General features: G+C 36.4%; 1 protein-coding gene across 12 annotated transcripts in view; it reads right to left on the bottom strand.

Annotated features, from left to right (window-relative positions):
* Nucleotides 1-22,897, bottom strand: part of SUPT20H (SPT20 homolog, SAGA complex component) — a 34,601-nt gene extending 11,704 nt beyond the window's left edge. For 3 of the 12 annotated variants that reach the window (XM_040543470.1, XM_040543414.1, XM_040543428.1), the window contains exons 1-17: nt 22,821-22,883; nt 21,503-21,600; nt 20,179-20,214; nt 19,169-19,227; nt 19,011-19,077; nt 11,738-11,864; nt 10,974-11,077; nt 10,278-10,394; nt 10,093-10,146; nt 9,108-9,247; nt 7,737-7,893; nt 7,593-7,649; nt 6,498-6,569; nt 5,356-5,513; nt 3,677-3,709; nt 2,257-2,374; nt 155-263 (exon numbers count right to left, since the gene is read on the bottom strand). In XM_040543470.1, coding sequence (XP_040399404.1) covers nt 155-263; nt 2,257-2,374; nt 3,677-3,709; nt 5,356-5,513; nt 6,498-6,569; nt 7,593-7,649; nt 7,737-7,893; nt 9,108-9,247; nt 10,093-10,146; nt 10,278-10,394; nt 10,974-11,077; nt 11,738-11,864; nt 19,011-19,077; nt 19,169-19,227; nt 20,179-20,214; nt 21,503-21,505 — 1,411 coding nt within the window. In that variant the 5' untranslated portion in view covers nt 21,506-21,600; nt 22,821-22,883. Of the gene's footprint in view, nt 1-154; nt 264-2,256; nt 2,375-3,676; nt 3,710-5,355; nt 5,514-6,497; nt 6,570-7,592; nt 7,650-7,736; nt 7,894-9,107; nt 9,248-10,092; nt 10,147-10,277; nt 10,395-10,973; nt 11,078-11,737; nt 11,868-19,010; nt 19,078-19,168; nt 19,228-20,178; nt 20,215-21,502; nt 21,601-22,820 lie in introns of all 12 variants that reach the window. The other 9 variants (XM_040543438.1, XM_040543459.1, XM_040543467.1 and 6 more) reach the window with 5 other exon arrangements.
* Nucleotides 22,898-23,099: the final 202 nt, after the last annotated feature.

Below are 23,099 nucleotides of genomic sequence, written 5' to 3'. Positions count from 1 at the left end.
TACAGTCAGAAATTAACAAAGTGATACTTTGAAAAGCTCTTTTCACAGATAAAACACTGACTTTTTTAAAAATAAAACTTTACTGAAGAGTCAGCATATCACTTTACAATAAGCAGAACACAGAAAGGAGATGCTCAAGTCGATAAATAATTACCTGAAGAGCTACTTCCTGAACTTGAAGGTAATTTGATGGGAGGAGGTCGGTGTTTTACACCTTTCCCCAGTACTGAAGACTGAACAGAGCCTGATATACTTTCTGGCTGCTAGGAGGAAAGAGAAATTAACACTACCAGAGCAATAATGCGAGCTTCCATATATTTGACAGAAGACATCATTCAGTTAATTTGTGTTATAATTCTCAAAATCATAGCAAAATTACCTTGAAATATTTCAGATTTGTACATATCTGAAAAACAACCTAGGACTAACTCTTTTTAGATCATGATAGTTTATGAAGAAATTCTAAAGTTCCAGTAAAATTTAAACTGAGTAAAAAAAATTAAGGAATTTGTTTTTCCTAATTCTGAAGTCCTTCTTAGTAACTTTTCACAAATGCAAGTGACAGATGCACTTTACATAACAATTTGGTCTTGAAAAAATACACCATTCCATTCATTCACCAACTGTAATCATCTGCTATTTCCAACCCTGATTCTGGGAGCGGGAATTTGAATACATTCAGGAAAATCCTCAATGCATACAAATCACTTTGTTTTCTCATTGACTTCAATGGGATTAGAATTTCCTTAATCTCTTTAAATTAAAGGTATTCCCTTATTGTTTGTTCTTATAACATACTTATCAGGATGTTTAAACACAAGTTAACTTCAGCTAATCAAATCTGTAAATCTTAGTCACTCAGAACAGACCCTAAATTCAACATAATTTCATAATTTCAACAGCTCACATCATCAAAAGACTCAGTGAAACACATTTACCATTACAGACTATATTTTCACATATAAACCATATATCCCATAAGTGAAAATAGTGTCTAAAGCATGCAGTCTAGAAACTGTCTGAAACTAGAAAATCAGGCTCTCTGTATAGCAAATAGAATATTTCAGTGCTGAACCTAACTTAGATCAACATGGGCTGGCAAATCAGAGCATCCACTACTGTGCAGAATTGATCTTTCTGGAGAGCTTAGCCTCCACTGACTCTCAGTAATAAGAGAAACTCCTTCCACGTGTTTCTAGAAGTTTTCTTATAAAAAAAAAAGACTCTGAGGACTAACTCTTTCTTCTTCTATGAAAAACTCTTTTCTTCATTTTCAGAATAAAAACAAATGCCCCATTTGAAAAGAGACAAGATCATTAAACAAAGTCATCTAAGTAACTTTGGTCCAGCTTTCAGTGGGGACTTGCACAGCTGGACAAGATAACTTTTCGAAGTATCCTCCCAACCTAAGTTATTCTGTGATTTTACAGTGTGTGTGTGTGTGTACACAGCGTACGTATGTTGTGTGTATAGTATATATAGACACGCATGCAGATGCGTGTACATGTACACATACAAACATTCATATTTCCTCTCTAACTAGTCTTCAACATACTGTTCTTCTGGCTGATGCAAAGAACCACCTCTTTCAGAGCAAGGTTACAGCACTTCAGAGGATGTATATACAGCAAAGACACAGCAAAGCAAATAGCCCCAGCTGTCACAAATTCATTTACTAGCTGGAGCTTAAATACAGTTGACCACTACAGTACTGAATCTGATCAAGAAAGCCAGCAGAAGTAAAACAGCGCAATACCACAAGCATGAGAATTCAGAAATTTCTACCACATGCATACAAAACATATACACTTTAAAAGTTTTGTTTGTTTTGAAAGTTTTCCTCTTGAAATTAAGGGGAAAACAAATTATAAAGGTAAAAGAAAAGCTCAGCTATTACATCTACTTCCGTTTTACTGATGTGTATTATAAAATGCATGGCTGCATTTTACTATACTGCTCTGTGAAAGGTTTATCTGAACAGAGAAAAATGCTCTAACAAAACCCTGGAGCTAACCGTACTATACACGGCCATAAAAAAGAAGTCATGGCTAAAAGATACAACATCCCAACAGTAAAAAGAAATGTGCTTTCCTCTAGCTTTTCTGATATACTCACCCTGAATGATTATGACAACGTGCTTAAAAATTAATTCAGAATGAATTTTTAGGTTATTTTACTTTCAAATATGAACAACAAGGATTATTCTAATAATTCAACAAGGGCAAATAAAAGAAATACATAGCTCGATAAACTCACTTCCATTTCCTTCCCTGGAGAAAGATGACTGAGATTGACTGATCCACCTGAATTATGAAACATTTTCACAGGACATTTAGCTTCGTTTTGTACTAACTCCTGATACTGGTTCACCACTCTGAAACAAACAAATACATAAAAACAGTTAAAGATCAACAACTTTGAACCTATATATGTATGTACTAACTACAGATGTTACATAAACATATATATATATAATTATGCATAAAATATATATCTATAAATATACATCTGTATAAAATCTAGATAAACACACAGAACGTATTTTTATATATCCATCTTTCTACTTTATGTTCCTGGGTTCTGTGCTTGGATTTATTCTGTTTTAAAGTTTTGTGTTTCTTTGTTTTTTAAACCACTGATTTTGATAATGCCAACTGCAAATGCTTAGATGAAGCAGTTTCCTGCAGTAGGCTTGAATCGGTCAAACTACTTTATCTAAGTTTAAGAAACACTCTTTTAGAGGAATATGCAAAACAGTAGACCTAACAGTTCCCTTCCCGAAAGACAGTACAGTTCTTTGGGATGTCAGCCAGCCATTTCCTCCACATGAGTCCAGAATCTTTTGTAAAGCTGTGTCCCCTGTGCTATGTTCCTTACAGAACAGTCAACCCTCCTTTAACTTGAAGTCTATGTCAGATGAAGACTCCTTAGAGCAGGGGAGGTTCATAGTGAAGGTATATCCAAAAACCACTTATCACAGCACAAGTGACCACACTTTCTTCTTTGAGCTCTGGGACAGCAGAATTTTATTACAGGAGACTAGCACGCAGTGACATACCCAGGAGTGTAAAGCATCAACAGCATCAGGCAAACAAATGCAGAACTGCTCTAAGAAATCCAACGCTACATCTCTAGTAATCCGAGGGAAAACTGTATACTTGGCTCATGGCTGTGGTAAAGTAACCTAATCCTAATTATTCTATGACTTAAATACACTAGAAAACTGATTTGTTTTTTTAAGAAAGCTGAGTCAAAAATGAAGAGCATACAAAAAAGAAAAAGTCCTATATCACACTGAGCTCAAATTAACAATTCCATGATTGCCAATTTACCATACAAAATCTCAAGATGAAATCCCTCTTAAGTGCTTTCAGAATTTTATAATTACTTGTATAATCAAGAATAAATGTGCAGCTAAGTAACAACATGCTTAGGACTTAGGTAGTGGGACAAGCTGTATTTACATACTTGCTTTCCTATATACTTCCCTGCTTGCTAAATGTAGGAATTGCACATTATCTCCCACTTCTTATTATAACAATTAACTCCTCTTATTTTTCTTATCTGTTCAGCATCTGTTTCCGTAACCACAACATTAACAGTCATAATAGCTAAAAGGAACAAAATTTATTATTTGGCATTAAGACAGTTAGTTCTATATCCTGTATTAATTTACCTTTCAGCATCAGTCTTGGAACCAATGAGGAACCTGAAATTTAGAAAGTATAACACATTTTCAGTCATGGATCGTACTAAAATAACGTTTTTATAATTACAAACTGAAAGAACATCAATGCTGTTCTGTTTTCAGATCTGCCCACTGACAAGAGACACTTGATTCATTTGATAGACTGAGTATTTAGTACTTGAAATAAAAACTTGGTTTAATAACAGTGCACAATATACATGTTGTCTAATATAGACTCCTTTAAGAGTAAATTACCTACAAAAGGCAGAATATGGAATTCTTGTATTTCTATTTTCAAAAAATGGAAGCGAATAACTGCTACAGCATTGCTACTGTGAAAAGTAGCAATGGTAAAGTTATCCATCAATCAAGATGCCAATCTGCTCACCCACAAATACAAACATAAGTGTCCTGTGGGTATGTCAAAACCAGCCCTACCTGTATTACTTAAACATTTAGTTTCCATTGTCTGATTTCACTTGTCCAAATTCCAACTCCTCACGCTTTTCCAGAACTAAACATTTCTCTTTTGCTTAATTCTTATGGCTTTCAAATTATCATCATCATTTTTTTAAACACTACCGAACTTCTCAGTTTCTCCAGCTCAAAACGTGTATTAATTTTTAGTTAGACAATGACTTCTTCTGCACCTTTCACTTCCTATGATATGGTTTTATAGTGAGGAAGAAAAATTTTGATGTACATCAACGGGTAATGTCTTAAAAAACAATGGACTAGAACAGTGACACCCCCCTCCTGAAAAAACAAACAAACAAAAAAACACAATAAAAAATAACTCCTCAAACCAGCTAAGAGCTTTATATTCCTTTTAATTCCCAGCCTTATTACAATTGTAAGCTAGCACTGCTGTTCTAAGTAGATCAGTAATAAGTACAGAAAAAAAGTAAAATAGCTCAGACGCTAGGGATAAGATACTCTAAGTATAAGATCCTTAGATTTTAATAAGAACAATATATAAGAATTACATACCAGACAACAATAAGAATAATTTTTTGCTAACAGAACTACAGTTTGCTCAGGCTAACTGCTTCCCGCCTTACTGAAATTTATAGGGTACACCCTGCTGCACAGGTTCCTCCACACAAAGAAGTGGCAGACACACCAAAAGAGTTAAGAATAGAGAATCTTCATAGAGTTGCAGCCAACAGTAGCAGATTCAAAACAGTAGTTTGAACAGGAGGTAACTTTTTTGCACCTCTTGTTTTCCTTTATTTACTTAGCCTGAAGTTCTTTACATAAGGGTAAATGCAATATAATCAAGTTTAATTTTTTTACAGCTTTAGGCAGATTTTGACGCAATGATCAAAATTATGAGTACCACTGGAAAACACATGCTAACAATGTCTTGCAGTATGAGACACTAAGATTTTCACATGATGAGATTTTCTTAAAATATTGCTTTGATGTAAAAGAATATTTAGATTTACTGTAAAAGAACATTTAAGATATGATGTTAGTTGAATGTCTTTTTTCTTGTTAGAAAAAAAATTGAGGTTTATCATCTGATTTTTTTTTTTTTTAAACAAAAAAACTCTTAAAATCAGATTTATAGCTCCTGAATATCCTTATACCTGAAAATGGTAAGTAGTGGTTGTCTTCTTTTATCTATTGCATCATACCACATTTTAAAAGAACATATAACTTACTGTGATGGAGTTAATAGGCTGTCACTTTCCTCGTCACCTTTGAGTGTCTGAATTTTACCATAGTACAACGGATTGCCAAGAGACTGAAAAATCGTCAGCTTTGTTTTTTGCAGCTGATTACCAACTTCACATTCAAACACATAATCGTCTTTTATTTCCTAGAAGAAGGAAATAACCAAATAAGTCTTACAAAAGCAGTAAGAGAAAAAGCTAGTAAAATATGCCAGTTCTATACAATACAAAAGATAAATAACAAAATAAAAGATGGGGTGTATTTGCTAAAACAAAAATTATTTGAGAAGAAATTATCTGAAGAGATGGGAGGAAAGAAGTTTATCATCTATTAAAAATCCAAAAGTACTGCAAAACTTAAACCAATCATGTTAGAAGATACCAAAAGCCAGACTACGTAAACATATATAGAATTCTATAAGTTACAGCAGTGCCAAAAATGTTCAAAAAAAACGTCAGAGATGAAAATTGAGTTCTATGGGGAAGTATTACTTTTTGGTAATATGAAACTACAGGGATATCATGATACATGTTGTTAATAAAAATGATAAATCAATTCAGAAATTACAAAGAATTAATGAACTAATGTATGTCTAATTACATTAAAATGACCTCTCCTTATCAAATCATTCCATTTGTGTGAAATCTTAAGGTTTGACTACAACAATTTAGAAGGGGCTTTCTGTATTTAACATTTCATGATTTCTTTCAAAATTTACTATTTTGATTTTGACAGAAGCCTTTTTCTGTTAATCTTTATATGAGTACCTGCCCTTTTCTGCTAATCTTTATATAAGTACCTGCATGGGGAAAGCAATTTATTGATCAGAGTACTTGCTCCCTGTAAATTACTGTTTTATTTACTATACAGTGACAGCACGTTACTTGGGAGATTACTTGAGAGAAAGGTGTTTTTCATTACATTTCTGGAAAACTTGACAAAATTACAACACTGATCACTGCATGAAATTACAAGTTTCTGTAACAAACTTTCTATGTCTATATAATACATGGAAGGTTAATTCAATTGGTGGAAGGAAGACTATTCCCCATGTTATTTAGATTTTATTGAAATACAAGACATTCTAACTAGAGATAGAAAAGTTTGGGCAAAGGTCTAAATTACTCACATGTGCTGGCCAAACAGTTGGTTGTGAGTCGTCAGGCTTGATAGACTTTTCCACTTTGGCATATTTTTCCACCTTAAAGAAAACGATGATTGAAAAAGAAAACAAAAAGTAAGTAACAATGGTCATCTTGGGCCAGAGTTAATGTCAACCTAGTCCAGCTTCTTGTTTTAAACTGTGGCTAACAGGAGAGTCTTCAAAAATGACTAAAACCTCATCTCTGTATGCAGTTTTCAGAAAAAGTGAATTGGAGAACCTTCAGGACTTTACACTTATTCTGTTACATCGTACTTGATGTATTAAACTTAAGCTACGTTTCACACTTTTGTTAAGAGTACAGATTTAAACCACTGCCTGCAGTGTGGAACGGCTATAGAATTTCACAATAGTAGTAACTCCAGACTCTGATTAGATCAAACACAACACTGCTGAAGCACAAAGGGAGAGAAGGCATATGCAAACTTACAGCATCATTCGATGTGTAATGTATACTCCTGCCACCCCCTATTAAGCCCAAACCTACAAACTCAGTTAATCCACTGACCGCTACTGTCTGGTAGCAGTATATGTTCTGACAGTGCCAAAAAACAAGGTGTACATCCTTGAGATTTGAATGCACACAGACTAATCAGAAGAATTCTCAATTAGAATTCTCCATATAAAAAATTAAACTATTGAAAATAGTTTATAGTATAGTACCCTATAGTATAACATGTCCTATAGTATAGCATGTCAAGAAAAATTTCTACCAGGCTGAGAAGTAACTCCTTTTAAAATACATTCCTTAACTCTTTAAAAAAAAAAAAAGGAGTATTATCAACAGAATTTCAAATGGACATTGATCCTACAGATCAACAATATTAAAGGTCAGTTTGCCCTGTTTGTCTTATCCAAACTATCACACTGCAGTTGCAATGTATTCCAGTGTATCTTAGCTTGTGTTTTATCTTACACTACAGAAAATTCATTTCAAATGTTAAAATCTTCTTTAAAATTCTTGTTGTTTGATCCTGGATAGTCTTCAGTCACTTCCTTCTTCATGCAATACAATGTTGAATACAATTGCTAATAATTGCTAAAGATAACAACCAAACTTACATCCACTTCAGAAGGTGCAGTCAAGTAGCAAGGGTTCCGCTTCCACATATCTACACACTGGAAGATAAATAAAGTGGTATTAGTGTACTAAATTTGTAAATAAACAGTTAACAAGTTCACCTACCTATGTCTCAGAACACTTACATTTCCAGCTTTAGAAATTTTGAGGTCATACTGCTGGGTGCCTTTCCTCTCCTTCCTTTTCTGTAAGTAGTCAAGTATTCTGAGCTGTGGTGGCATTGAATAGTGACCTACTTCCTGCTGCCTGTTCAAAGATGACCTTGAGTACCTTTTGAAACACCTAAGGTAGGATAACAGATAAGACTGTAAAAACATCAAAACTGAATTTCCCACTGCCTAAGTACAAGCACAAAAACATGCAGGGAAATGCTATTAACACTGAGACTAGAAAACAGCTTTTCCATATTCATTTAAAATCACAATTCTTGACTGTACAACTTAAACTCAATTTTGTATTTTTAAGAATAATAGACTAGTATTCTGTTCATATGTTTCAGTGCTAAGAATGGGGTTATTTTTGAAATGCATAATTACATTGTCAAAATAATTAACTATATGAAAGGCTACTGACCTTATAAGATTTGTATATTACCGAAGATTTTAGTTTTGCCAAAAGATCCATGTACTGCTTACGTGACTAGGAAGTTATAAATACAGGAACTGCTCTTCATTCTTTGTCTCAAACCCAACCCTTTGGCACATTAATGCTATCTGGGACATCCATTTAACACCTCTGTGTACTTTTCTAATGGAATGCTTGTTGACCACTATGCTCTAATTTTTAAGAGCAGCTTGATCAATTCGTCTATTTAAAATTAGCACCACTAGCTGTACATTAGGATAATATGTCAATGCATTCTAGTTTTAAATATATTTTGGTAATTCTAGCAGACCATTAGTACTTTTCATTCCACAGAATGAACGTACCTCTTTTACTAAGAAAAATTAAACCATTTCAAGCTTTTGCGGAAAAAAGTGAACCACCAGGCACAGAAGTTAAACAACTTCAACATTTTGTACATAGCGTGTTCCACATTACTTATAAAACTATTAAGATTCTAATCTGCCAACACTTCTGTTTAGCCTATAAACCTCAAAAATAAATAATTCCTTTGATTTCATTGTTTAGCGTTAAAATTTTATATAATTTTTAAAGAATCAGACAACATGCAACACTTCCATTTATATACTTCATACTGAGATGCCATTTGACTCATTTTACATATGAATTAAGCAAAAGGACAAGATCGAAACTGCCATATTATGTATTACGTTAAAATAACATACACGCTTTTTATATACAAAAATAAGCATACTGCAGTTTCTGTTGCTAAGTGAAATACACTACAAAACTGAACATTTGAAAATAAGATAATCTCACTAGTTCCAATATTCCAAGTATTTAAGTAGATATTGAGCAGTGCTTATGTTTTTCTTTGAAACAACCCCATAAAAACTTGAAAGAGTCTCAACATGCTTCACACTGAGAAATACCTTTTCATGGGGCGAGTATTCATTTTCTGCTTGTTGTACAGGAGTCTGTTTGTAGTACAGGTCACTGCTATTGAAGGATCAAGACACAAAGGCTCTGCTGTAGCCAAAATAAGTTGGCTCTCAAGTAGAAGTTTGTCCTCCTGTAATATATAGAATTATTAATAAATGTAAAAATAGGAAGACTTTTACATTAAGTTAATATACACCTATGCATAACACGCACATTATCTTAAAGAAATAGAAGAAATTATTTGCTGATACTCAACAACAGAAAATAGTCAACACTAAAGTATCACTAACAGTTATTACAAGTTACAGAGCTTTGGTTGGGGGGTTTCTAACAGAAAAAAATATTTTTCAGTAGGTTCTATTTTCCTTTCTTTTTTTAATAACAGTAGTGGTAACAAAATTAATTTTCTCTTAGTGATTTATCTTGATGGACTAGCAACAGTGCGATTAAGATTATCTGCCTGGAACTTTAGATTACAATTTGAAATGGATTTGAGCAAGATTGGGGGTCTGAAAGACCAATGAGTACACTGCCAGCACCATGCTCTTCAGCATTTAACTAACTCTAATTTTCCAATTCTAGTTACCAAGATTCTCTTTACTATAATAATATAATTAGGAAAGTGCCACTAGAGGAGCAACTGGAGGGCTAGAGGAGCAATTAGACAATAACTGCTGCTTTGGAGCTTTATATTGAAGACAAATGAAGTAAGGTAAACTATTTAGAGTACCTGCAACACTGTCATTCTGCATTACCAAAAAATAAGGTCTAATTCTATTAACAACTACTGTTTTCTGTGGCATCTCAGGGAAAGACACTACTGACAAGCAACTCTCTGGTGCATGTAGCATGCACCACTGCGCACATCACTAGCGGTTTGAATAAATTCAGAATATCAGTTTTTCTTATCAGATTTTATGAAATTAAGTACATTCACCACATCACTGTAAAGTATTAAAACAGCTGTTGACTCACCTGTGTCCATTTGTGGTTGTCACTTGTTATAGAATGCACATCACAAATTAAAGTCTGATGAGAAAGACATAATTGTAGTTAGCTTTCAACAAAGTAGGAAGAGTTCTTAATATATATTCAGTAACAGCTCTTATCAAGTCTGGGAACTACTGTAACACTGAGAAATGACTTAAAACACTTCTCACCTGCATTGTAGGACGCAAAAGAATGTGCTTGCTTTGGTATGTTGGAGATTTCATGTTACCAGACTGCCTATAGTCACGGATTTCTGCTATGACACATCCACAATGAAAAATATTAACCTAGTTGAAACAAAGAGCAACTTGTAAATACCCAAATATTTACTCATCTGCCTCAGCCCTGGCCTCCATATAGTTTGTTACATATTATATTATATTGTTATATATATATATATATATATGTTATATAAATTATATTATTATAATTTTGACAAAATCATAGGTCTTGACAAGATCATAGGTCAACATACCTAAACAGACCTAACATACAAACTTCAAATGCTTTGTTTTCATATATCAGCAATGTAGTTTTAAGAAATTCCCATGCCAAATATTTCATGACAAAACAGAACAAAGGACATTTTGCTAGAACACAGAATCCAAGTTGTCTGGCAGCCTAAATAATAGCAACTCCTTCTATTCCTTTCTTTTCATAACCTTCCTTTCTTCCTTTTCATAAGTATTTATGAATTACCTTTTTATAGTTATCAATCAAGTATTTATTTGGGGCATTAAATATTTTGGTTCCAAATGAGCAAGTGTTTCATGTTTTGTTGTTGGAATCACACATGTGAAGGATTCGTAGTTCAAAGTCTATCTAGGTACAAAACAATTTATTTTTTAAAAACAAAACTTTCAAACCTGAGATTTTTCTAAAAGATCAACCAAAATTGGTGGTAGCTCCTCTGCATCCAAATATTCAAGCAGTTCGCCTTCCTCATAAGGCAGCCGTATGGTCTCAGAATCTGGATTTGAACAAAACATATTGCTTTTCATTTGCCTTTCAAGTTCAGACTATAACAATGTGAAATCTAAAACAAGCTTGCCACAGAACAAAGCAGGGCTTATGGAACTTATTAAAATTGCTGCTTTTTTTTTTTTCATAATATTAATTTTTACATCCATTTCTGTTCTCAGAACACGATTTTTTTTCTTACTGAGCTAGATAGCAATGCTCCTTTATAGCTCAATGGAACAAAATTTTGCTCCCAAGTGAGACACTATAGATTCTTATTGCCTACTACCGTACCAGGTAGCGTGAAGACGCAATCAAAATGGAATGTCTATCCTTTCACTAGACTTAAATAATTTCTTTCACTCTTCCTTGCAAAAGGTATATGAAGTGAGAGAAACTCAGATAAGGAACTCAGGATGAAATGGGAACAGATACAAAGCTAGGTGGAAATAAGAGAGGAAAGCTATCAAAAACATTATTTATAGTACACTGCTAGAAACTGTTTACAAGCGCCTCACAGCTGTATGCAGATTTGCAGTTCAAGTACAGGTGTTTTATTTTTAAACAAGGAATTGCATTATCAACAGTTAAATATATGCAACAGCAACACAGTCCAACTATTTACAAAGTATTCTGAATAGTTTTAAAAATTAAATAGCAAAAGTATTACCTGAACCATTTTTTCCCCTGAGCATAAGTGAGTAACCCTCATTTCCCGGATAGAGGTTCACTACCAGACATGACAACGTCTCCTGCATAACCAGCTTCTCAAGTAAATTCACATTTCGCCTCAGCTTCTGCTTTAAAAGTAAACATTGCTCATGAACATAATACTATCAAGTAATTAGAAGCATTAAAAACAGTTGCCAGAATCTGAGTAATATTTATTTTAATGTTGAAGTATGTATCAAAACAAGCCCAGTTAAATTTAATTTAGCAGAATTCAATACAATGTATTATGTATTACTGTACATACTTACGCACCTTTTTTTTTAGAATCACTCATTTCAATTCAAAAAACTTTAAGTGCACACAAAACAATTAGCAAGAATGGTCCTTGGCTAAGATTTACAGTGTTGCAAATCTACGGTGCAACTTTATTTGGTATCATTATTATACATTATACACTGCTTGATAACAACAACAAAGTATTTACTACTCTCAAATATTCCTAACAAGCAAATACTCCTTTTCCAGACTAAAATCTTACTGCCTTTTACAGTTTAGAAATCATGCAAACTACCACAAAGGAAAGCACGATATCCTTGTCTCTAAATTGGACAGAGATAGATTTGATGGATGAACCACTCCATCCATCCCTGGTGGATAAGGAATTGGCTGGATGGTTGCCCTCAAAGTGTTGTGGTCAGTGGCTCAACATCCAGGTGGAGACCAGCTATGAGCAGTGTTCCTCAAGGGTCAGAATTAGGACTGGAGCTATTTAACATCTTAGTCATGGACAATGAAGAAAATTGAGTGCGCCCTCAGCAAGTTTGCCAACAAGCTGTGTGGTCAACATGCCAGAGGGAAGGGATGCCTGCCAGAGGGACCTGGACAGACTTGCGAGGTGGGCCTGTGCAAACCTCATGAAGTTCAACAAGGCCAAGTGCAAGCCAACGGTAACCTGTGCTGCATCAAAAGAAATGTGGCCAGCAGGTCGAGGGAGATGATTCTCCCCCTCTGCTCTGCTTTTGTGAGACCCCACCTGAAGCCCTGCGCTCAGCTGTGGGGCCCCCAGCTCAAGAAGGACATGGACCTGTTGGAGCGAGGATGATCAGAGGGCTGGAGCACCTCTGTTATGTGCACGGCTTCAATTTTCAGAAAAATCACTGAGTACAGAGTAGAGCTATTGCCTCTTCACTTACACCTAGCACGAAATACCCTGGGATACAGTAACTGCCCTTTGAAAACAAAGTCAACTCTCAACTCCTCTGATATCTTCATCCTTAACAATTGAGATACTGTCATCTTTTGATGGAAAAGTTTCCATTTCCATGTTGGAAAGATCACTCATTTCATATTTAGTTGTGCAATGGTATTAGGAGGGAAATAGAAAGGGACTTGTGACTTATGTAAGACTTGATTTAAGAAAGATCACCAGGTTATGTAAGGCACGTTAAGAAAATTATCTATTGTAAAATTATGTTTAAAAATTAAAAAGCAAATAGAAATAAATCCATTTGGATCTCACTGGGACAGAATTGAAACAGCCTCTAGAAGTTATTAATAACACTGTTAATATTTCTAATACAACTTTATTTTCATGAGCTTAATAAAAAAAGATTATTCAACTAATGACATTATTCCAAGAAATCACAGGCCCAGAATTATTTAAACTGACTAGCAATCACTAAAAAATTCTATAGAACAATTTACCTTTTTTCCCCAGAAATTTGTTCACATGTACAAGAAATAGGAAAAAATTATTTTTACAGGAGGCCTCTGCTCATTAAACCTAAGATAAGTAACACATATAATGGTAATTCAATTGTAAAAATTATTACATTGAGCTAATCATATTACTCAGTGAACAACATGTTAGGTTTACTTTTATTTTATTTTTATTGTTCAGTAACAGTTAGCCAATTATGGCTTGGCAGGTTTTTTCTTGCCTTTTTTTTTTTTTTTGGGGGGGGGGTGGGGGGTGGTTGGAGAAGGATGGCAGAAGACCAGAAAAAGGAAAGGACAATCAAACAGACCTGAGAACATTTTTGGCACTGCATTCATATAAACTAAATTTCTTAAGATGGATGCTAGGCACGTTTTAAAATAATAATGCCTCTCCAAGACATTGGAGTAAATTGGTGTTTTTGGTGTACAAAAAATGGCGTACCAAAAATAATTTGCAGGTAAAATTACCTTTCAGTAAGCATGAAGATGGCAATAGCCACAAAAGGACCTTTCTCCTTTGAGCTGGCTTTTGGAGCTAGTAGCTCAGAGCGAGTATTAAGCTCACATCTTGTCTGGAACCATTTTAAAGATCAAGAAGTGGATTGAGGTGTATTAAATTTCTCAAACCACAGTACGTTCACCACAGTATGTTGCAAGGATTCAGACACAGAGGCACACAGCAGGTATACTTACTACCTTGGCTGCATCAGCTAATAAGCTAACACTCCTAACCCTCTCTGAATCAGCAGAAAAGCAGCACTCCTCCCTCTGTGAACACACTGCAGTGACTGTGGAACGGGTGGGAAGCAGCACAGAGAAAGCACAGGTGCTGTCTTCCTCTTCCAGTGACTTATGAAGACTACCACTGAATAAAGAATACTGAGTGACCCCTCTCTAAGAAGACTGAGACAGTGTTTTTATGCTATGCTTGCCATTACTCCATCCATGGCTATGTTTGTATCATAGCTTTAATAACTTATCCTCTGACAGTGCACCATTCTTGCACAAAATTCTGATTTTATCTTTATCATGGCTGCTGTTCTTGTCTCTCACTATAACATCTTAAGTCAATTTTTCATTGCGTGACTCTTTTACAGCTTCTGACCAATTCTTCAAATTGATCATCTCCATAAAAAGCTCTTGCGGGTATTTACCATCTTTATGAAATGCAGGCCTAAAAAAAACCCTCAAACCCCATCACCCCAGGTTCTTCCCTTGACTTCTGACATATTTCATTAACCCCAGCATCACTTTACAAATGCATAGAACATGCAAGAACAGATTGCCCAACATCTTTTATTCTCTGCAGGGCCTGACAAGTGAATAACTTGTCTATTAACAAGAGATTGTCTGTGCTCACCATCATAATCTTCTATAAACTCATGAGTTCATAGTTTCTCTGATTTTTCAGTAATTAGAGAAAAACAGAATTCAAGGTTTTTCATGTCTGTTATTTTTACTGCACAGAGTCATCAGTTTATGGCAAGTTTGCTGAACAGCCATCGTAACTTTGGTGCCATCACTTTTTCAAAATCTTAGAGGGTTACAGATGTAACTGTATGTATCTTGTCCCAGGGAAGTGGTGGCATCACTGTCCCTGGGGGTGTTCAAAGAAAGGTTGGACGTGGTGCTTAGGGGCATGGTTTAGTGGGTGACATGGGCGGTAGGGAGATGGTTGGACCAGACTATCTTGAAGGTCTCTTGCACCCTTTATGATTCTATGACTTTTCTATTCTAAAATTTAAAAAATACTGTCTTGTTCTGTTCCTTTCATCTGTAGCATTGAGGAAAAAAACAGCAGACAGACTCAGGTTTTTGATTTTTTTTTAAAGTGAGTATCCAGTATTTCCTATTTTCAGGGAGCAGATGCCTTCTAAAGTGTTTTCTTCTGTTAGATAATTTAAGGAAGAATTTTGAGAGGTCAAGATTTGTTCAAAGTGAAATCACAAATCTTATACTCAAATTATTTCAGAATACTTCCTTTAGGGTAAACATTTAAGAATTAGTTTTCACATACGTTTCTTCTTATGTCATAGATGTTCTTTTCTCAGGTACTGAGAGGCAGTGGTGGTGGTGGGTATGGATTGAAATACTCATTCCACAATTATGCAGTTCTGATGGCTTTATATGAAGTCTACCATTTTCAGAATGCTTAGGATAACCCATATACTGAAATCTACAATTATTCTTTGAGGGGAAAAAGAGTAATCATAAGATGCCCAACCCTGGTGGCATTACTTAAAGACTTCCTAAGGTATGGCAGCAGTGTAGCTAACTACAAGTCAGTCTCAGTGCAGGAATTACCAGGGGAAATTACATGGCCACTGTTATACATAAAGGAAGATTAAATATGACTGGTTGCATGAGACAAGGTTCTGATCTAAGAGCAACAAGGATTATTTAGTATTTTTGTTCTCTTACATAAATATGCAATTATATATTTTAATCAGAGAATTAAGCATTCAACATAAAGAAATTAAGTATAATATTATTATAACCTAAAGATTATCACAACTTTTTAAACAACTCTTTAAAATTTAAAATTTCACATTAGTAAAACATACGTGATCTCTTCACATCCAAGAACATATGACTATTTTTGCTTGAAATTCAGAACCAATTTCTCTCCTCTCTTCGCATGGTTTGTTCAACAGAGTCAAAGAGATCACAATTTTATTTTCTCTCAACCTCAACAGAAGTATCAACTACGTGAAAATTAACTGTGTGAACCGTGACAAGCATTGTTCTTTCAGAAAACTGAAAGAGCAAAGCAGAGTTTTGTATATATTGACTAAAAAACCCAACCCTACAATTCAGAAGATGCCTTCTTTTGTGGAGGCATTGTTATTTGCTTACAAAACACAAGGAGTATACTGAAGCCTAAGGATGTTTGTGACCTCATTGAATCTAAATCAGATTCTTAGAGAAGACTGCAACCACTAGCTAAGTGCAGAGACTAGTATTATTGTAGCTATTAAGGACAAGGCCCACAGAGTCTCCACAAAAGATTTCAGTTTCATAAGTAACACCTAAGATAAGCTTTAACAGATCAAACTTGAGGAATGCTGTGATCTAAAAAGGCTGTTTCACACTAATGAGGTTTGGTTTTCTTCAGAGTAGATTATCATCGCCAAGTGTTTCATCACCTCACACACGCTAGTTATATATAAGAAGATAACATTTTACACAATTCCCCAAATATATCCGACAGCGTGCATCATTATTGTTAGAGACTAACCAAGGAAAAAAACAACACCAAAACAAAGAAAAAGTCCTCACCATTATGTACCACCATTTGTTTTATTCAGGTATCATTGTTACTCATTCCCCACATCTGCCAGTGTGGGGAACAGTCCCTAGGAGCACTTTTACAGCAAAGTAGCAGATGTACTATTTGTTATTTCTGTACTAGTCCAACATGGAAATCAAATGACTTAATTCCAGTGATTTTCATTAACAGTGTTCTGAAACTTTCATTACTTTGAGATATTTTCATGCTTGCTCACTGATGTTGCCCTCTAACAGGTCCACACAGTAGCAACTACCTACCTAGACTAAATCCTTCCCACCCACAGCACAAGTCTCTTTACAAATTTGTGCCTACAACAATTCCAAAATTATTTTATATTTATTTCAACATTTAGGTACAGCAATACTGCACAGGAATCTAAAGGACACAAATTGCTCTAGAGAATCACTTCAACATAACTACTACTCTCACTAGCACGCATGTGAACAAATGGGAAGACTGGACTAATAGAGGATGAGTAATTTATTAGTCCTCTGTGAATGAGTGTGGAAAATTTGGTGTTGCCTATGCACACCAAAAGCAAACAAGAATATAAATGACTAAATAAACTGCAGGCTAGGAAACATGAACATGGGAAAAAGGTCGCATTACAAGAGTTAAGATACAACCGAAAAATAACACTCAGTATGAATGAAAAGATTGCTTCTGAATGGACAACGTACTTAGAATTTGTATCATCAAAATGATGCAGTAGTGGAACAGAAGCTTTGACAGTTCTGTATATCAAAACCTGTAAGGTCATTGGCCAATCTCTAGTCAGAATACTATTTCCTTGTTGTAAACTGAGATGACTGAGCAGTCCTAAACTCATGGATGAGGTTTCACAATAGCACTGTCTTCCAAACTTTGCACCTCAATCTTTGAGCTTCTCATTTTCACTAATTAGAATCCACAACATATGACCAAGATAACTATCTTGGTTGGTTAACTATCCACATCTTAGTTCTGTGAATAAGGGGTCTAAACAGAAACTTTTGCTATCATAAGCTTCCAATACCTCAATAAATAAGCCACTAAATAAAGATTAAGCAAGTTTTAATTCAGATCTTTATCAGCAATTATCCACTTCACCTACTGTGGTGCTAAAACTTTCCTCACTACTTTAATTTTATTAGAGTTGGGTAAGTTTGCTGAGCACCTTCTGATTTAGCAACAACCATAGTATTAAAACCTTATGTTTTTCCAAGATTCCAGTCTAGCAAGCCCAATCTTCTCCTTGCTGCTCAAATATCTTGTTACTTATTTGCTGTTGATGGTTTAATCTTTTCACCTCTGTAGTTTGCTTAACATCTTACTCACATTTGTGATATGAATCAGCATCATACCCTAAATAAAACTAACTATATCAGAACCATTAAAAGAACGGCAGCTGCTCAATAATTGTAACACTTCATGCCCGCTTCTCTTCCTGTGGGTTTTTACTTCACCATGGGAAGCAGCAACACAACAGATTCCACAGCTGATTCTTCTCATTCCATTTGATATTCACAATTCAGCAAAGAAGCTCACAGATCTTACACCTTTGATTTACTGTAGCTAAGCACGTCCAAGCTTCCTCGATTAAGTTAAGATTTCACAAAACACTTTACCAGTTCATTGGTAATCCCATGAAACAAACAAAACCCAACTGAATTTACAACAGAGCACAGATTCTCAAAAAATTGTCTGCACATTTTTTCCACAGCAGTCATGCTAATCAAATGATTCAGAAACAGTGATACTGACAACAATGCTTGACATTTGCTTGCAACTGTGTCAGTGATGCAGGACTGAAACAGAATAAACAGGTCACTCAAGCCAGACTAGGTCTTACTATTCACATATTACCCAATTACTTTAATAGCACTATCTGTTGCCTAATAAGCTTCTTACACCTCTCCATTCTAGACTGTTCTTTTGAAATTTCTTTTTCACATAACAAAAAGCAACTCAAGAGTAAAACTGTCACAAGCCTATGCCAGCATTCTACTTTATTACCTCTAGGAACAGATTTAGGTTTATCAGGTAGTCACCAGCCCTCCCAGCACCATGTTCTTATTTCAAACTGAATTATGATGCTATAAAACACAGTCAGTTTAGTCCACAAAAGTCATTAATTGTTGTTACTGAAGTCTTAGCCTTCAGTAACTACTACAGGCACCAGCCTTTATTTTTTTTTCAATAAAGGAATCAAGTGAAAAAGTCTATTCTGAACTTGCCCCATTAGACAGCAATGAAAAACTGTTCAGCAATTTCCACTTACCTTTATCTCAGGCTCTTTTTCACATTCTTCTATATATAAATCATAGAGTTTTTGAAATACAGATTTTCTGGAACAACAAAAAAAAAAAGCTTAAAACGTAACCAAAAATCAAACCAAATAAAAACTATTTAAAAATTAAATACCAAAACTCTTACTACCTTCCACTGGATAAATATTTTCTTTTGGGAGGTCTCTGACGGGCACTTTCAATGATATACTAAAAGAAAAAGAAAGAGATAAACTAAAATATAGTACATATATTACAAAGAAATGTAATTCTAGCTACCATGCAACTTTAGATCATGAATGGACATTGTTCTACGCATACAGTAAATAATTAACAGGGTAAATGACTAAAAATGTACTAAATGTGATCTACTGTATGCTATACTTAGTAACAAGGAAGAATCTCATTTTAGCAGTGAAACACTGCATTTCATGGCTGTAGCATGGCTTGCATGCAAAATCTTGATTTTACATCCACATTTTATAATTGGAATAGCTAATATTTGCTTAAGTTAACATGCTAACATACTGAAGCTAACTTGCTCAGATATAATCAATTTCATGTGTACTGGCTTGACAATATTTACATATCAAGTATTCCCCAATATAACTAGCTGAGGGAGTTTTTTATTTCATCCTTGTCTTTTGCACTTATACCAGGTTTCTCTATTTTATAGATCTGCATATTACAAATATAATTTTAATTAAAAAATACTAATAGTGTTCCAGGCAGCCATTACATCAGATGTCAGCATGAAAAGTAAAGGCACTTGCCTTTTTATTCCAACTGGGCAACCCTTAAAAACACAAACAGGATTTTACCACGTATTTCTGCCAGCTGTCTCTGAATTTAGAGCAATCACCACCGTACTGCTCTGTTTATTTCACAGCACACAGATTTGTTTGTTTCAAAAGGGGAAAACCTAAGTGCTGCAAGGTTTATCATCACTGTACCTGACAACATTCTCAGTTCAATGGGTAACAGACAATGACCTGGCCTACCAATTTTAGTGAGAATTTTGCAAAACCAGTGTTACATGTATGGGTCATTATTTATACACACACACATTTACATGAACACACCCTCCTGCTTTTCATAGCTGCATTTTTATATTTCTTAAGTGTGAGCCCAACACATTATATGCAAATAACTATTCCTTACCTCTGCACGATCCAATGCCAGTTCTAAAGCTTGTTGCTGCAAGAATTATAAACAGTTTTTTTTTAAGAATGTTAGCTGAAAAATCTCGTACATAAAAGCCACCACAAAAACCTCTATTACTACTGATATGAATTAATAGAAGATGGGCTCAAACATCCTTTCGGAGATACTAAACCTAGCAGCTGAAACCTTGTGTAACTACATTAGCAGTAATTAATCCCGCTACCAAGCGTCCACACTTGTTTGGCTACATTATGAAATGTTAGAGCAATGAAAGGCAGCTAGAATTAAAAGTGGGAATAGGAATTATGCCTAATAAAGATAATGATGAATATTAATCAAAATAATTACAGACAAAAAAATAGAAAATCTGTTCTCCTTTAAGCTGGCTGCTAACTCCACATAAAGGTTAGACCAAAGTTTTCCTGAACGGCAGCTCAGGAAGAAAACATTTAATGCATAGGCACGGATGCCAAAGATCAGGCATTTTTCTACAAGACAGAAATGAAGATCTTGCACTCAGAACATTGCAATTTAGGAAGAGTTTCTTATTACATACTGTTAGGTGGTTGAAAACAAAGAGTCTCCGCTCCGAGATATCCTCCAAGAGAGGCTAAGAAATATGCCTAAACCTAACACACCGACATCCTGGCAAAAGCTTCCCTACATCCCATGGCATAGTATCCTCAATAGCATTTATTTTAACGGATTTAACTCCTTTGTGGTGTCTTCGAAAAATACTTACTCAGGCTTTTTTACCATTCACCTACAGTATCTCTAACACAAAATTTCCTCCCCGTCCATGGAAAAAAAAGCACTTAATGATGTGCTATTACTCACTGCAACCTATCACCACAGGGCATTTTTAAAGTGACATTTTCATTTGAACACCTAAACAAACACATTTGCTATATAAGCCCATTGGATAACTGCATGATTTCAGGCATTCTATTCACTGACTGCTTAACGCCAGGTAAAATCCATGGTAATACTGGTATTTGTCAATAGAAGAATACTAAAAAAAAGTGGTGTGGAAGAAGGATGTGCATTTTGTACCCAGCTGTCTAACACTATACATGACTGAAAACACATCACTCTATGTGATGATTCCTGTGATGCAATGAACAACGAGTAAGTATTTAGGAAAAGTATTCACGAGCTATGAAAGATAACATCACCGAAAAAAAATGACAAAACTCTGAAGTGATAAGCAAAATCAGAATTTTAAGAAAATCAAACATTAATGGCTTTCTTTTCATCAGGCAGACAGGTAATAGGCTACAAGGAAAAGATCTGAAAATACGTTCTCTGAACCATAACTTACCATTGTAGTTGAAGCCAGGTGACCAAGTGGCAAAAGAAGTACTTAAGAAGTTTGGTGCAGTTGGTGAAGAATCATATTTTATGGTCACACCTGGGGTACTGACAGATCAAGGAGAAAAAAATATCACTACAAAACTCATCATTTTATTCAAACACATCTTAAATGGTTCATTGCACTTAAATCTCATCCGTATAGCATCTTCTCCTCCAAAAGCAAGAAAATTCTGTTCAGTCTAAGCGCAGAGGTTCCTATTCTAATGGCTGCTACTAATTTGCACAACCATTTTATGCTAGTTATACTAAAGTAATAGTAACTAATTGAAATTCCATAGCCAAGAACACTTTTCTGTTGTAGCAGCCTACCTAGACACCCCTAACATCAAATCCAGAGATGCTTGACTCTTTAATGACAACTGGCCAGAATATTTAGCATACCCTATTAGTTTTTTTGTTTTGCTTTTATGAAGGTATTATTCCACAGACAACACCTCCACCTGCAGTGCCTCCTAGCACTGTTTTGAGATGTTATTTTAATACTGACTCACAGTAGGCTGTCAATTAGAAAGCGAATCAAATTTGCACAGCACCAGTGTGTCCCTTAGATGCCTTTGCCCTCAGATACTGTCCCTATGCCATTTCATTTTAAAGTATAAAGAAAAAAAAAACAGGTCACAAACGCTGATTTTTAAATCCTGTCTTTAGCAGCATTGTCAGTGAAGAGACGGGGAAAAGTGAAGTCAATTTTACTTTGAAATTTGAACGTTACAGTGCTCCAGTATATGTGAAACGTTTACTTAAGTAATCCCACCGTGCATAATGTCAATTTGGGGAAATTCTTTCTGTTGCATCTGCCCTCCACATCAGCGTTGGGTTGAGCGGATGCCTTCAGGTGCCACCGCCTGCTCCCTCCCACCTCCCCGAGCCTTTACTCAGCTCCTTCGCCGCGGTACCGATTCCTCCAGACAATACCGGCGGAGTGACTCAGAGCTGGGCACGGCTGGGACCTGCTGGCAGCCGCCTCCCCCCATCCCCGCTGCTTTCCGAGCAGCCTCCCGCCCCCCCCCACCCCGCCGCACGCTGAGCCCAGCCCCCAGGCCGGCGCCCGGCCGGCACGGGCGGAGAGCTGCCGGGCAAGAGCCGGGCCCGGCCCCGTAAACGAGCGGGGCCAGGCCGCGCCGCCCCCCCCCTCCCCCCGCGGCCCTCCACGGCGCCGGGGGGGCCGCCCCCGCCCTCCCGGCCGGCCTCAGCCCCCCGCCGTCCCCCCGCGGTCCCCGCGGTCGCGGTGCGTGCGGCGGGCCCGCTACCGGCGGGCCCGTTACCTGCCGGCCGGCCTGCCCCGGGGCCTGCCCGCCGCGCTGCGGCCCCCGCCGCCCGCTCATCCGCCCCCGCCTCGGCCCCCCGCGGCGCCCCCCGGCCGCTTCCGCCCCGCCGCTTCCGGGTCGGCGCCGGAAGGGGAGGGAGCGGTCGCCGTGGAGACGAGAGGGAGGGGGGAGGGAGAGGGAGGGAAGCGACTCGCGGCGTCGCCATGGAGACGGGGCGGGGGCACGGAGGCGCCCCGCCCCTCCAAGGCGGGCCCTCCCCTGTCCCAGCTCCGTGCC

Source organism: Cygnus olor, chromosome 1 (genome assembly GCF_009769625.2).
Source record: "Cygnus olor isolate bCygOlo1 chromosome 1, bCygOlo1.pri.v2, whole genome shotgun sequence".
NCBI classification, from domain to species: domain Eukaryota; kingdom Metazoa; phylum Chordata; class Aves; order Anseriformes; family Anatidae; genus Cygnus; species Cygnus olor.
This window is presented reverse-complemented; position numbering and strand designations above follow the sequence as displayed.